The sequence below is a fragment of the Eriocheir sinensis genome, chromosome 25 (assembly GCF_024679095.1).
Source record: "Eriocheir sinensis breed Jianghai 21 chromosome 25, ASM2467909v1, whole genome shotgun sequence".
In the NCBI taxonomy this organism is placed as follows: domain Eukaryota; kingdom Metazoa; phylum Arthropoda; class Malacostraca; order Decapoda; family Varunidae; genus Eriocheir; species Eriocheir sinensis.
In genome coordinates, this window is record NC_066533.1 from 19,109,436 (window position 1) to 19,124,962 (window position 15,527).

Consider the following 15,527-nt stretch of genomic DNA (forward strand, 5'->3'; position numbering starts at 1 on the left):
GCATATATTTCTCCCTCCTCCCTTCGCCTACCCTTGACCCACATGAGTCTGGTGGCATTACGTGTGTTGTGACCGAGAGCACGAAGAATTTATTTACTGCCGGAGATATTTCATACAAGCCGGGATAACAAAGAGGAGTAGGAAGAGCAAAGGTTATTAGCTGTGATAGGGGGAAGGGAGAAGGAGGCGATAGGGAGGAGGAGAAAGGAGAAAGAATAGGTGGTGTTGAAGGATAGGCAACAGGGAAGGAGAATGGACATAGGAGTAAATGAAAAGGAAAATCATAAAAAATAAGAGAAATATAAAACTAGAAAATAAGAAGGGAGTGGATAAACAGAGAGGTAGGGAATGGAAAAAAGGGAGAAACAATGGGAGGAGGAGGAAGAAGAGTGGATGAGAGAGAGAGAGAGAGAGAGAGAGAGAGAGAGAGAGAGAGAGAGAGAGAGAGAGAGAGAGAGAGAGAGAGAGAGAGAGAGAGAGAGAGAGAGAGAGGAAGTGATTATTAATATGCATGTAACAATGAAGCTTGGGTGGGAAACGGGGGGGAGGGGGAGGAGGAGAAAGAGGCAGAAAAATATATAGAGCAAATTAAAGAAAAAAAAAAGACAGAGGAAACATATGTATAAAAAAGACGCCGGAAAAAAAATAAACGTGGGAAAATAGAAGAAAAAATAAATACGAAACTAATGAAAAATATGAGAAAAAAAGGAAACTGGGAAAATAAATAAAAATACTAAGAAAATATTAAAAAAAAGAAAGACAAAAAAAAAAACTCGGTAGGATATGAGGGAAAAATGAGGGAATTATAGATAAAAAATGAAACTTGGTAGTTAAATAAAGATACAAAAATAAATAAAAAGACAGAAAAAAATAAGGATTGAGCAATTAAAGCAGGCAGGAAGGGAGTCTAATACACGTCTAATACAAGGCACTAATTAAGACACAGGTAAATAGAGACCCGTATATATATATCACCTGTCCCTCTGCACACACACACACACACACACACGCACACACACACACACACACACACCGCTCTGAAGGACGAAAATATATTGACCTCCCACGCCGTCCCTTTAAAAGCCCTGCAGGAATCTCAAATATTTCCTTACACCGAGGGAAGGAAGGAGAGATAGATAGATAGATAGATAGATAGATAGATTGATAGATAGATAGATAAAGATAGATAGATAGATAGATAGAGAGAGAGAGAGAGAGAGAGAGAGAGAGAGAGAGAGAGAGAGAGAGAGAGAGAGAGAGAGAGAGAGAGAGAGAGAGAGAGAGAGAGAGAGAGAGAGAGAATAAAAGCAAATGAATATGAATAAAGCAAAAAAAATACTGAATTCCTTAGTCCGCTGCTTTCCTCTCTTCCTCCTTCATTCCTTCCTTCCTTTCCTCTCCTTCATATCTCCGTCCCTACCTCCTTCCTCCATTCCTTTCCTCTCTTCCTTCCTTCCTTCCTTCCCTTTCATATCTCCGTTCCTCACTCCTTCCTTCCTTCATTCCTTTCCTCTCCTTCTCCTTCATTAACCTTTCCTTATGACTAACAGGTAATAAAGAAAATTAGCAAAGAAGAAAATCGATGCATATCAATATTTACACTTAATTAACAAATCGGAGCGGATAGAATTCTTAACACACTGAATTTATGTACTAAAAAAATAAAAAGGTTAGGAGTTGAATTTACTTTTATATCGTGGCTCACTCCTCCTCTCTCCCTCCTTCTTTCTCCTCCCCTCCTTCCTTTCCCTCTCATATATCCATCTCTATCTAACTCTCTCCCTCCTTCCTCTCCTCCTTCCTTCCTCCCCCTCTCATATATCCATCTCTATCTAACACTCTCCCTTCCTTGCTCCATTTCTTCCTCCTTTTTTTTATATCAAGACAAATAAGTTACCGACAGAGGCGCCTTTCATACCTTCCTTTCTTCACCTGTCCACTCACCCCTGACCAGATATACCTTTTCTGCCCACCTGTTGAGCTTGTATACAAAAGGTGACTCTGCTATGCTCCTTAAACCGAATTTGTGACAGTATACTACCAATTATTTTTATATATAGTCACAGTGGAACATGTGTAGTAGTAGTAGTAGTAGTAGAAGATGAAAAAGTAGTAGTAGTAGTAGTAGTAGTAGTAGTAGTAGGAGTAACACCAACACCATCTCCCATTCTATCATATTTCCTATCAATCATCACCGCTCACTCATCAATACAGATTCTGACGCACCAATCATTTCCAGGTGAGTCGAGGAGGCCAGGTCGCTGCATTCGCCGGCAAGCTAAGTAAACTGCGCTAAGTAAGCAAGTTAGACCTTTGAAACTTAAGGCAGTAATAAATCCAGGTAATTGTACACTGACTGAACAGCTGAGAGGCAAACTAGGACGAATGAATGCTAAGAGAAGGAGGGGAAAAGAGAGAGAGAGAGAGAGAGAGAGAGAGAGAGAGAGAGAGAGAGAGAGAGAGAGAGAGAGAGAGAGAGAGAGAGAGAGAGAGAGAGAGAGAGAGAGAGAGAGAGAGAGAGAGAGAGAGAGAGAGAGAGAGAGAGAGAGAGAGAGAGAGAGAGAGAGAGAGAGAGAGAGAGAGAGAGAAGGAGGAAGAGAAGGAGGAGGAGGAGATAGATTGAAGGGATTTTGGATGTGATGGAAGGAGAGGGAGGGAGAAATAAACGTGAAAAATTGAATATCATAAAAAAAAAACTTGTTGAATTTACGATGAGGTTATCCAGGGCAGAGGAAGGAAGGGAAGGTGGTCTGAAGGGACGATGGATAAAAAGGGAAGGAGTACGGAGATGGAGGAGAAGGGAAGAAAAGAGAGAGATGGAAAAGGAGAGAAGGATGGTAGTCTATGCGAAGGAGAGAGGGAAGAAATCGGTGGATAATAAAGAAGGGAAAAAAAAGACAGAGAAAAAAAGAATGGGAGAGGAAAAAGAGAAGAGATAAAGAGAGTGGATGCTGGGGAAGGGAAGAGGGAAGGGAGCTAATGGAGGAAAGGGAGGAGGGGAGAGAAATGGAGACGGGGGCCAGAGGAGGGAAAAATAGTGGAGGAAAGGATACAAAAGAAGATGGAGAGAAAGGAAAGACAGGGGAAGAGGGGGAGAGGGGATGGAGAGAGGGGAAGTTAATACAGGAGAAGAGGGAGGGGAGGAGAGGGAGGGATGTTTCTCGGGGTGTTGATGTTGGCTGCCCACTAATCTGCCTCCCCGCGGGCCGCCCAGAATGGTTGGCTCCAGAAAGGTCGTCGTGTCGGCCCTGCTGGTGCTGAACGTGGCGCTGGTGCTGGTGGTGCTGCCGCCGTCCGCCTCCGCCGCCTCCAACAGGAAGGTGACCGTTTGCATCAAGAACTGCGGCCAGTGCAAGAAGATGTACACCGACTACTTCAACGGCGGCCTCTGCGGGGACTTCTGCGTGCGCACCAAGGGCCGCTTCATCCCGGACTGCAACAAGCCGGACGTCCTCATCGATATGTTCCTCCAGCGGCTTGAGTGAGCGAGACGAGGCGTTGGTGTTGTGGCCTCGGTGGTGTCGTGGTTCCTCCCGCTGAACAGAGCTCCCCCGCCGCCCCACAACCCAGGTCACGGTCATACTGATGGTTCCTGAACGTGCTGGTCTGCGGTGACAGCGACGGCGGGAGCGAGGGAGTGCTGACGGTGAGTGCTGACGGTGTTGACGCCCTCTGGCTGACCTTCTCCCGGCCGCTTGTATGGACAGGTCGGGTAGGCGAGAGCTGCTGCTTCATGTGCCGGTATCCTGATGCTGAGACTCTAGCGCTTGACAACGAAGGCGGAGAGATGCTGTATAGAGCTTCCTTTCCTTTCTTCATTCACTTCCTTCCCTGCCTTTCCTCTTAGCCCTCCAAGTATGTGTCTCCCTTGATGCTAATTGGACTGGGACACCGTTCTTTCCTTTCAAGTATGTGTCTCCCTTGATGCTAATTGGACTGGGACACCGTTCTTCCCTTTCAAGTATGTGTCTCCCTTGATGCTAATTGGACTGGGACACCGTTCTTCCCTTTCAAGTATGTGTCTCCCTTGATGATAATTGGACTGGGACACCGTTCTTCCCTTTCAAGTATGTGTCTCCCTTGATGATAATTGGACTGGGACACCGTTCTTCCCTTTCAAGTGTGTGTTCCCTTTCCTCAGATGTGTGTACGTGCTTAAGATATATTTTTGTACGAGACTTTACATTTGTGCTGAATAAAACCGTGTAAAAGGAAGATAATCTGTTTCTCTTTGCCTTCAATATCCGTACGCCAAGCTTGTATATTGTTAGCGAACGTCCCGAAACGCAGATGTCCGTAGGAGAAGGAGGAGGAGGGCGAGGAGGGGAATGGTGATTAGGGGGAGAAAGAGGATGGGTGGATGGCGTAGAAGAGTTGATTCAAGGCGTAAGGAGGAGGAGGAGCAAGATTATAAAAGAGTGACTGGTGAAGAGAATGGAAGAGTGCTTGGGAGATGAGGATAGGAGGAGGAGGATGGGTGGTTGATGGAGGAAGAGGTGGGTGGATGCAGTAGAAGAGTTGATTCAAGGCGTAAGGAGAAGGATGAGGAGCAAGGGTGATTGTTGAAGAGAATGAGTGCTTGGGAGATAAGGATAGGAGAAGGAGGAGGAGGAGGTGGAGGAGTATTGTGTTGCGTGCAGGGTTGGGTTGTGTTGCGAGAATCGAGGGCGAAAAGAACTTGTGTTGGAAATATGGACGCACACGGAACCGAACTTGCAGGGAAAAACATCAGTACAGAAATGATTAAGGTCTTACACCCGACGCACTTTTAAACAAACAACAAAGGGGGACAGATCCAAATAAATTAAATGTAGTGAAACCGAGATAAAACATTGGCTGACTTTCTTTTCTCTCTCTCTTTCATCCATTCGTCACCAATTCGTAGACGTTTAAACACAAATAGACAGATAGATGGGCAGATAGACGGTTAGATAGATAAACAGACGGTGTACCTTGAATTAAACAAACACAAAGAGAAGGAAAAACCGCCGCGTGCGATAATTTAATACAATAGGAAGTATAACTGACCTCCCTTCCCTTCCCTTCCTTCCTTCCTGAATTTCTGTTTGTTCCGGTTATGCATGTACACACACACACACACACACGCACACACACGTCCTTGCTTGTTTTTCATAGTGCATTAAACTCTAAATTAAACTTCCTCGTGTATATATTTCCTTTAGTTTGCCTTCTTAACTATACTGATTAAACATAGACGGAATAAAACAAATAAAACAATAATGAATAATGTTAACACTCACCCGTACTCTTCAGTCCTCGGTCCCCAGAAGACAGCAACTATTTTCGTCCAAGAGTTTCCTGGGTCACTGATATTACGGACTTCAACTGTCATCCTTAAAACTGTATTAATCTATATTGTCTAACCCTCCTTGCGTGTCTACAGCTTCCCAAGACGTCAGGCACTTTATATTTCGTCCAAGAGTTTCCTGGGTCACTGATATTACGGACAAAAAAGGAAAATAGGAGGGAAACTTAAGCAGTCAACCCGCCGAATTTTCAACTGTCATCCTTAAAACTGTATTAATCTATATTGTCTAACCCTCCTTGCGTGTCTATGGCTTCCCAAGACGTCAGGCACTTTATATTTCGTCCAAGAGTATCCTGGGTCACTGATATTACGGGAAAAAAGGAGAAATAAGAGTGAATATTTAAGCACTCGACCCGCCGATGGTTCAACTGTCACTGGGTGTGTTTACGTTTGGGAGACGGTTCGGCGGAGTGCCACTTCGCCGACGGTCTCGGGACGTCCAACGGTCCAAGATGATGGGCCATTCCTACAGTAGGCTTTGAACATTGGGGAGGCGATTCTTCATAGTTTTCTTCTTTGTTATTGGTTAAAATGTGAATTATTTGAGTTAAGGAAAATGAAACATGGAAAAAAAACCCATTTATTTGTAACAAAAAGGTACACACATGCAAATGAAAAAGACGACATTAAAATGCATTAAAATGTTGGTTTATTAATGAGAGTGAAAATAACAATAATCGTCCTTTGTTTTATTTTCTGTCAATATCGGACCATTCTCCTTACGCATTACGTATAAATGGCTTAATGAGAAGGAAAACAATACATGCCGCCCACGTATAGATTAATTATTTTGCTGAATGGTTCAAATGAAAGGTCTAGCATATAACCGATACTTTTAATAACAATACCACAAGCATCCAAATCTATCGTACACAGGCAATATCCGTATCACTCTTTATAACATCATATACGCCAATGAAATTCCCGTCAATGAAGCTAAAATGACTTACGATCAATGATTTTAATGTTTGTTTGTTTTCATTATCCTTATCTTGTATGCTTTTTTTTTCTATTTCTATTTCAAGAGGGAGATGAGAATAGCTAACGAGATGCCTGTGTGTGTGTGTGTGTGTGTGTGTGACCTTACCTCCACCCACACACACCTGTCATAAAATTTGCGTTAATTAACCTATCTCACGCGCTTCCCATAACACACCTTCCTCCCCTTCCCCTCCCCTCCACCCTATACTACCCCTTCCCTTCCAGCCTCCCTTCTTTTACCCCTTCCCTTGGTCACCCCTCTCCTCTCCCCTTGCCACCTCTCCCCTCACCCCTGTCATTACTTCCCGTGTACTATCAGAATATTAATCATCAGAGGGAAGAGTCATCGCAGAAGTGGGTCAAGATATGGAACAATGGACTATCGAGTAGATTAATAGAGGTTGGGTGAAGTTAATTTGTCGGGGTTTTATTACGCTGCGTCGCTTTTCAGGTGTGCGTTGTGTGAATGGTCTAATAGATGGCGTGTTTATGAACTTTATTTGTTAAGTTAAAGGTAAGGGTGGACACATACACTATAGGGCCATATTTTTAAACCTTTCAAGGCCCAAGAACACAACTTTGACAACGCTTTCTCGGGTAGTTTGGGCATTTCCAGGGGTAGTTCTTTGACCCTGGTGGTAGTGTGACAAAGCTTCTGTAACATGAACGTGGAAATAACATTGATCACAACGCTATTAATATCCTTTTCGGTCTTTGGAAATAGCTGATGTGAGAGGCGGGGGCGTCTGAAAATACCGGCCTATAGGTGTGCGTGGCTGCTTTGAACCGGGCCAGCAGAGCCATAGCCCGTAATATTGGCAGATTTTGGGGGGGGGCTAGAAGCATAACAGTGCCATGAGTTGTGGGGAGGAGGAGGGGAGGGTGGCGAGCGAAGCGGGGGTATACAGATAAGGTGCCCGATAAACAGTAACTACAATAAAACAGCTAACGAGCCTACACCATACAATTGCACCCTCCTATACTGTCTTTCCTCTTCCCCCACCTGTACCGTTGCCACTAACCCACTTCCTCTTCGTACTATACCCTTGATTAAAAAAAAAAGCGAGCATGCGCAGGTGGGGAGTTCTTTTGTTAAATGAGCACAATTAGGGGCATTCTGGGGCCGATATAAAAACATTTGGGGGCTATAGGCATCCCTAGACCCCTAAAAAATTAAGGCCCTGCATGCGAAACACTAGACCAGATTAAGATTAAGTATATAGCTAACAACTGCAGCGCGGAACGATGAACTTACTAGAAGAATAAGGAAGGAAGAAGGGAGGAAGAAAGAAGGAAGAAGGAAGGGAGAAACTCACACACACACACACACACACACACACACACACACACACGCACACACACACTCCGTCAGCGGCATCAAGTAAAACACAGCGAGGGGCTTATTAAAACTCCTCCCCCGCCCGTGTGTCCTCCCGCCCAGGCACTATTGTTGCGGCGCCGGCAGGGTCACGGCCTTGTCCAGTGTCACTATATGAGCCCCCCCGGACCATGCACTGCTGACACTACCGTCTAGACTGGCTCTCTCGACACACACGTTCTGTCCCTTGGTACGTTTTTTGGTACGTTTCAACACCTGGGTTTTTCATTTTATTTTGTGTGTGTGTGTTTTAATCCTCCCTTCCCTCCCCCTTCGCCACCTCGTTCCTTGCGCGTCCCATCAATTTTAGCTTTTTCATCAGTGTTATTTACCTGTTCTCTGTGTGTGTGTGTGTGTGTGTGTGTGTGTGTTACTGATGGTAGCTGCGTATTATTTCTTTCTTATATATGCATTCTATTATGATTTCATTCTGCGATGCTTCATTATTTATTAGATTATAGCTTTATCTACATTACGAGTCAAAAGATAGAAAAGTAACGAATTTGAAGTGTTACGTTATAGAAGCGAAGTCTTACGATAAAGCGAAGAAGTTACTACGTTAAAAACACACCAAAGCCACATCACAGAACACGTAACAAAAGATCATTCACACCAAGAAGGCAAAAAACAACACAAAACTAAACCACACGATATATTCACCAATGCCTGAACTCAAATCCATCGTTCCCAGGTCCATGATGTTCCGCTTAAACCTGATGATGGCGGTGATGCTGGTGGGCGTAGCGGGCGTACTGGCAAGCACCTCAGCCACGCCCACGGACCCACCACCACCTGTCACCACCCTAACAGATGAGTATACGGACACGGACACGCCCACGCCCACGGACACACCGGAGGACCGCAGCAACACGACGAAGGAGAAAGGCACAAACCGAGTCCTCAATTACGGAGTGGTCGCCGGCGGGGCCTTTGGGGCTTATGAATATGACAGCGATGACTACCTCAGAGGCTACCCTTACCCCCTACCCCAGCAGCCCTTCCTTCCCGGCCCTAATCCAGGGATCCCCGGTCTTAATCCAGGCTTCCCCGGTCTTGATCCAGGCATCCCCGGTCTTAATCCAGGCATCCCCGGCCCTATCCAGCAGGGCCTTCTCCCGCCCTTCCCCGGTGCTTTTATCCCGACGGGCTCATGCAAATATTACTGTCCCGGCCGCTGGCACAACCAAGTCTACTGCTGTGATAGTGAGTATGGTGACGGGTGCTGGTTTTGGGGGTGATAGTGAGTGAGTGATGGTGAAATTGTAGGTTACTGATAGTGATAGCGACTGATTGACTGACTGGAAGTGAGTATAGTGACGAATGCAAGTTACTGATGGTGATTGTTACTGACTGACTGAATGATAGTGAGTAGTGACGAGTGCAGGTTACTGGTGGTGATAGTGATTGACTGCATGGTGATGGTGATTTTGTAGTGACGAGTGCAAGTGATAGTGACTGAGTTATAGTAAGAGTGATCGAGTATATATAGTGACGAATATGTTACTGATGGTGTGATATAGTGACTGACTGACTACATTGATGGTGAAATCGATTAATAATAGTGACGAGTCCAAACGTTTCCAAACACACACACACACACACACAGTCATTTCAACTTTCTATATAGCAGTAATTAGCGGACTTTTTATGTATTTCTTCTCTTGACCTACTTTCTTTACCATAAAACAAACAAATACAGAAACAAACACACCCACATACACACTAAACAGCTTCACGTGACTCTCCTCTCTCCACTTTCAGACACACCCTCGTTCGGCGGCGGCTTCCGGTGTCCCAGGGTACGCGACAACTGCCCAGGTAAACAGTACTTCCGCCACGTGAGATTCTGCGCGCAGGACCAAGCGTGTCACTTCGGGGAGCTGTGTTGTCTAGACGTGTGTATCGGACGCCACGTGTGTAAGACCCCGGATAGGCGCTAGATCAGGATGCTTCAAGAGGGAGGTGGAAATCGGGTTTTTAAAGGGATATGGATGAAGGTACGAGTATGGAAGACCCCGGAAAGGCGCTAGGTCCGGGGTGCTTCAAGAGGGCGGTGGAAATCGGGTTTTTAAAGGGATATGGATGAAGGTAGAAGTATGGAAGACCCCGGAAAGGCGCTAGGTCCGGGGTGCATCAAGAAGGGAATGTGGAATTAAGTTGCGGGTTTGTAAAGGGATATGGATGAAGGAAGGAGTGTGGGTGCTTCAAGAGGGAGGTGGAAATCGGGTTTTTAAAAGGATATGGATGAAGGAAGGAATGTGGAAGACCCCGGAAAAGGCGCTAGGTCCGGGGTGCTTCATAGAGGGAAGTGGAAATCGGGTTTTTAAAGGGATATGGATGAAGGAAGGAGTGTGGAAGTTTTGGTATTAAGGAAAGGATGTGTATATATGTTATGGGTTTTAGGGATGTGTGAAACAGGGGGTGAGGACGGTATGAGTTCAAGTGGGATGTGATGTCAAGGAAATGTGGGAGTTATGGGTTTAAGTGATATGTGTCAAGGGAGGGGTGATGTTGGTTTAAGGGATGTGTTAGGTAGAGGATACAAGAGGTGTGAGTTCAAGAGGGATATGTGACAAGATGTGTAAGTTATGGGTCTAAGTGGGCTGTGTCAAGGAAGGGAGATGCAAGATATGGGCTCAACCTTAACATTTAAACCATTACTATAGTTGTTACCTCACATAGTATTACAGTATTCATCTTCACTTCCCTTCATTGTAGTTTTGTAGACTATGAAGTTAATATGTAAAAAAGTAAATAGAGAGATAGATAGATAGATAGTTTTTCTAATTCAAATACTGGTACCTTCTTACATAGACTATACAGACAAGCATGTACAGTATATATATCTAGGTTTAAACACTGAAATATCTGTTACTCAGTGCTTCAATATTTCCTAACCAAAACTATGGGACATTTCGTCACCCAAAAACACATATTTGCCAAGGCTTTCGTGGGAGTTTGGAGCATTTCCAGGGGTAGTTTTATGACCATGGTGGTAGTGTGACCCTTCTTCTGCACCATGAACCTAAGAAACACACATTTGGTAAGGCTTTCATAGGAGTTTGGGGCATTTCCAGGGGTAGTTTTAAGACCTTGGTGGTAGTGTGACCCTTCTTCTGTACCATGAATCTAAGAGACACACATTTGGTAAGGCTTTCATAGGAGTTTGGAGCATTTCCAGGGGTAGTTTTATGACCATGGTGGTAGTGTGACCCTTCTTCTGCACCATGAACCTAAGAAACACACATTTGGTAAGGCTTTCATAGGAGTTTGGAGCATTTCCAGGGGTAGTTTTATGACCATGGTGGTAGTGTGACCCTTCTTCTGCACCATGAACCTAAGAAACACACATTTGGTAAGGCTTTCATAGGAATTTGGGGCATTTCCAGTAGTAGTTTTATGACCCTAGTGGTAGTCTGACCCTTCTTCTGTATCATGAACCTAAAGAAACACTCATTAGAACCCGACTGACCCCCTCTTTGACCTTTAAAAATAGCTGATGATAGAAGCAAGAGGGCCTCATAACACCAACCTGTGTCTCATTAATACACAATTACATTAAAGAATTCATTTATTTATCCTTGTCCCCTGTGTAAAAGATAAATCAAGACATATGAACACTGAATAAAAATAAATAATGTCCTATGACGATACCAACTGATTATTACAGGAAAGTACATAAGAGATAACTTAATAAACACAATATTAATGCAAACAATGGATATGGAAAATTAATAAGCAAGATAAAAAAGTTTCTCTATAATCACTGAGCCGTCAAGAGTAAGAGCCAGTTTTACAATCCAACACAGTGGCTTTGTAATCTTCCGAACCAAAGTATTCAATCTTCCATTCAAACTATTCAATCTTCTATTCAAACTATTCAATCTTCTATTCAAACTATTCAATCTTCTAATCAAACTATTCAATCTTCTATTCAAACTATTCAATCCTCTACAATCCACAATGGTTACTAGGTTTTCGACGCAACACCAGATACACAGCTTGGAAGAGATATCCCGTTTATGGTTTCCTCAAATTTCTGAACTTGAACAGGGACATGAAACACTGCATAAGGAATTTCCGAAGTCCATGTCATTGGTTCGGAGGCTTACTAACCCATCATGGTGAACTGCGAAAGTGGCCCCAAGTCTGATGGACACAACACACCACAACCTCACCATCACAGCTCACACGATTACGACTATAACCTCTACAGCGGGAAACAGATGAAACATATGGTTAGCGACATCTGACAGCACTCCCTCCTCTATCACACGACAACTGTGATTCTGTGTCTTTTAATGCAGATGTCATTACTATAGAAGATTACAGAGAGATTTTATGGTTTGTATTATTAAACGTATCTGGTTCCCATTACGGCTGTTTCCCATGGCCACAGTGAAGGTTAACCGGGTTTTCATGGGTGTTTTTCCCGGTCAAGGTGCAGAAGTTGTGTAAAATTATCACTAGCATCACAAAACAGTCCATGAAAATCCCAGCAACTTCCACGAGAGGCTTTTTCAACAGGCAAACTGAGGTGTCGATATGCTTAAAAATACACTATGTCCCTATGTTATCACCTACATCTGGGAGAGAGAAACACTGCTATCAGAAACTGTTCATTAGTCCTAAAGTAGATCATTCAAACTAGCTCAATGGAGAGTTTTCACAAGAAGGCAACCAACAGGCAGTATGCTCATAATGTAACTGGTGGTGACTGCATGTGATGGCTGGTCACAAGGTTGTCGCCAAACTGACTAAACCTTTGAGGATGAAGTAGATTACATTCATACTAGAAATGAGTGAATTAATGGAGTCTTTAGGTACAGTTGTAAAAAAGGGATCGAAGACCTTCAGGACGAGTGAATAGAATTGGAATCAATAGATGTTGTGTTGTGTTGGTTAGGTGGATACTTATAGGTGTATTCTAGCTATTGGAACCCACTTCAGTTCTATTCACTTGAAGTTGTGTTGGTTAGGTGGATACTAATGGGTGGATTCTAGCTATTGGAACCCACTTAACCACTTCGATTCTATTCACTTGAAGTTGTGTTGGTTAGGTGGATACTGATGGGTGGGTATTGGAACCCATTTAACCACTTCAATTCTATTCACCTGATACTTTTTTTGCCAACTCCACATCAGAAAATAAGAAGCCTATGTATATAAACAGACACCATCACACGTCCGACCTCAAGAATGGGAGAAGATGGACTACAAATAAGAACATAAGGAGTCTGCAAGAGAAATAGAAGTAGTAGAAGAAGAACTAAAATAACTATTAGGCACAACATTCACGCTAGGGGAATTCTGTCAAGCAATTAAGTGCCAACAAAATATTTTAAGCAGGAGAGAAATTGTTATCCCAAGTTAGCAGGAATTGTAACAAGACTCCTGATGAATTTTCTCCCATAAACAGCAAAGGAAGTGAAGGTTGTTAGATATGGGTGTGGTTTCTTGTTAATATAAATAACAACAAATATAAGAACAATATCAACAGGAATTATAAGCTTTTCCAATGCCCTCTTCATCTCTTCCATAAATAGCAAAAAAGTAAAGGTTGTTAGATGAGTACAGTTTCTTGTTAATATAAATGAAAAAACAATATCAACAGGAACTATGAGGTCTCCCAATGCCCTCTTTATGAGTCTTCTTCCATAAACACACACAAAAGGCAAAAGGTGTTAGATGAGGACAGTTTCTTGTTAATATAAATAAATAAAACAATATTAACAGGAATTATATAAGGCTTTCCAATGCCCTCTTCACGATTCTTCTTCCATAAGCACACACAAAAGGTAAAAGGTGTTAGATATATGGGTATAGTTTCTTGTTAATATAAATAAATGAAACAATATCAACAGGAATTACGAGGTCTCCCAATGCCCTCCTTATGACGACTCTTCCATAAACACACAAAAGGTAAAAGGTGTTAGATGAGGACAGTTTCTTGTTAATATAAATAAATAAAACAATATTAACAGGAATTACATATATATAGGTTTTCCAATGCCCTCTTCACGATTCTTCCATAAACACACAAAAAAGTAAAGGGTGTTAGATATATGGGTGTAACTTCTTGTAGTTATAAATAAATAAAACAATATCCGCAAATAGCAAGTTGTACGGGGTATAATAACTTGGTCAAAGATTTGTGCAACAAGAACGAGGCTTCAACACTGTCAAATCATCACTCATAATTACAGTGGCTTTTTTTCCTATCATCAGGGAGGGAAGGATCGGTCTCGCTTAAGAAATATACACACACACATGGACTAGTTACATCCTCGCTAATTCACATCTCTCACACACACTTAAAACCAATTACATGACGGCTGTGAATAAAAAGTGTAAGTGCAGATAGTCTATAGTATACCATGATCCATTGTATCTGTTTTCTGTATACGATTTTGAAGGATGAGCGTGACCATACCAATATATATGAACGATATATCATGTACATAGATTTTTCACCTGAGGATGATCAAAGGTTCCAAAGAGCAATCTTCAGGTGTATTATTGATGAAGCACAGCACACACACTTCAGGTAACCAGTCAGGGTGTTCCAGGGGTTCTCATGGCCACTAACAATATTCTCACACTTATAAAAAAAAAATAGACATGACGATGGCTCCTCCTAGCACCCACAAGTAAACCCTTAGTCTCTGGTGATGTTCAGAAGCACAAGCAACCATTGTTCAGTCCTACACAGGGGCGTACCCAGAGCTGTAAAAGGGGGGGGGGGGGTCTTCTTCCACTAAATGTGGACCTTTGAAGCCACTTGAAGAGTGGTGTGTGGCGAGAGAATCGAGCCAAATCAGCTGGAGGTTCAGGATTTTGAAAAATTGACATTTCTGGTGCATTTTCCTGGACCCTTTAGCAGATGGGGGGGATCTGACCCCCCTGGGTATGGCCCTGTTACAAAAGTCAGATTAAGAAAAAAATAAATGACATGGGGAAGACCTTTCAAGGCTGGGTGTCCAGTGCAAAGTGGGATGGATCTATATATGTAGTGCGTCTGAGGTGGGTGGGCAGGTGTGGTGGGTGGGTGTGTGTGGTGGGTGGGCAGGTGTGGTGTGTGGGTGTGTGTGCTGCAGGCAGTGCGGCCGACAGTGTTAAGAAAACTTGGAGAATGTCAAGGCAAAACATGTTTACAAAACTATGATGAAAAAAGTTACAAGTGATCAGTTAATATTGAATAATAGTAGTTACATGTATATATAAGCTTCATGTATATAATATGGATGAAATAAAAAAAATACATTCAGATCTGGCAGGGCTTGACAAATTTCTCATTATTGTACTGTATGGCTGTGACACCACCTCATGTTCAGCATGCTACTGTATTTGTGTGGAAGGTAGTGGAAATAAATTATCAAATATGGAATGTAAAAGCCGAGAACTGGAAACTCGGTACCTTTAAACGCTAGAAATATCAGCATGGAAATGTGTCCACAACCTGCAAGAACTTGAGATGAGAAGTGCATTATGTTTGGGATTTGCAAGAACTTGAGATGAGAAGTGCATTATGTTTGGGATTGAAACCTTTCATGGCTTTACAGGTAACAAGTCCAATTCTATCATTGGCATGGTCAGACCAGAATGACTGTCAGATTATGAAAACCTCTATAACCATACATAGCATGTTTACGAGAAACCCATTCATTACCTACCACTGTGCTGCTTTATACATAACAAGTTTCAATTCTGTCATTATTGCCATGGGTGGAATGGAATGGGTGACTGTCACAGATTATGAAAACCTCAACAACCCTTCTTAGCATGTTTAGGAGAAGCCCATTCATTACCTACCACTGTGCTGCCCTCGTGTGACTTTCT

At 43.0% G+C, this 15,527-nt stretch overlaps 2 protein-coding genes across 6 annotated transcripts in view; both read left to right on the plus strand.

The window, feature by feature from the left end:
• Positions 1-4,209, plus strand: part of LOC127003561 (eclosion hormone-like) — a 9,671-nt gene extending 5,462 nt beyond the window's left edge. Inside the window, exons 3-4 of one of the 3 annotated variants that reach the window (XM_050870431.1) lie at positions 2,240-2,341; positions 3,215-4,209. In XM_050870431.1, coding sequence (XP_050726388.1) covers positions 3,216-3,485 — 270 coding nt within the window. In that variant the 5' untranslated portion in view covers positions 2,240-2,341; position 3,215 and the 3' untranslated portion in view covers positions 3,486-4,209. The remainder of the gene's footprint in view (positions 1-2,239; positions 2,342-3,214) is intronic. The other 2 variants (XM_050870432.1, XM_050870429.1) reach the window with 2 other exon arrangements.
• Positions 4,210-7,754: 3,545 nt separating this feature from the next.
• On the plus strand, positions 7,755-15,054 carry LOC127003563 (uncharacterized). Of its 3 annotated transcripts, XR_007757148.1 has the most exons (4): positions 7,755-7,878; positions 8,380-8,891; positions 9,450-13,493; positions 13,742-15,054. XR_007757148.1 is itself a non-coding variant. In XM_050870436.1 (3 exons), the coding sequence occupies exons 2-3, from the start codon at positions 8,384-8,386 to the stop codon at positions 9,626-9,628; spliced, it is 687 nt and encodes a 228-aa protein (XP_050726393.1). In that variant the 5' UTR covers positions 7,755-7,878; positions 8,380-8,383; the 3' UTR covers positions 9,629-13,154. The 3 variants fall into 3 exon arrangements, 1 of the variants encoding a protein (XP_050726393.1); XM_050870436.1 differs by lacking the exon at positions 13,742-15,054 and having other exon boundaries at positions 9,450-13,154; XR_007757147.1 differs by lacking the exon at positions 13,742-15,054 and having other exon boundaries at positions 7,764-7,890; positions 9,450-13,154.
• Positions 15,055-15,527: the final 473 nt, after the last annotated feature.

Bases quoted from the DNA above. Each gene is read 5' to 3' on its own strand.
- LOC127003563 (XM_050870436.1), top strand. From the start codon at position 8,384: ATGATGTTCCGCTTAAACCTGATGATGGCGGTGATGCTGGTGGGCGTA. The intron at 8,892-9,449 runs GTGAGTATGGTG...CTCCACTTTCAG, and splicing joins CCAAGTCTACTGCTGTGATA to ACACACCCTCGTTCGGCGGC.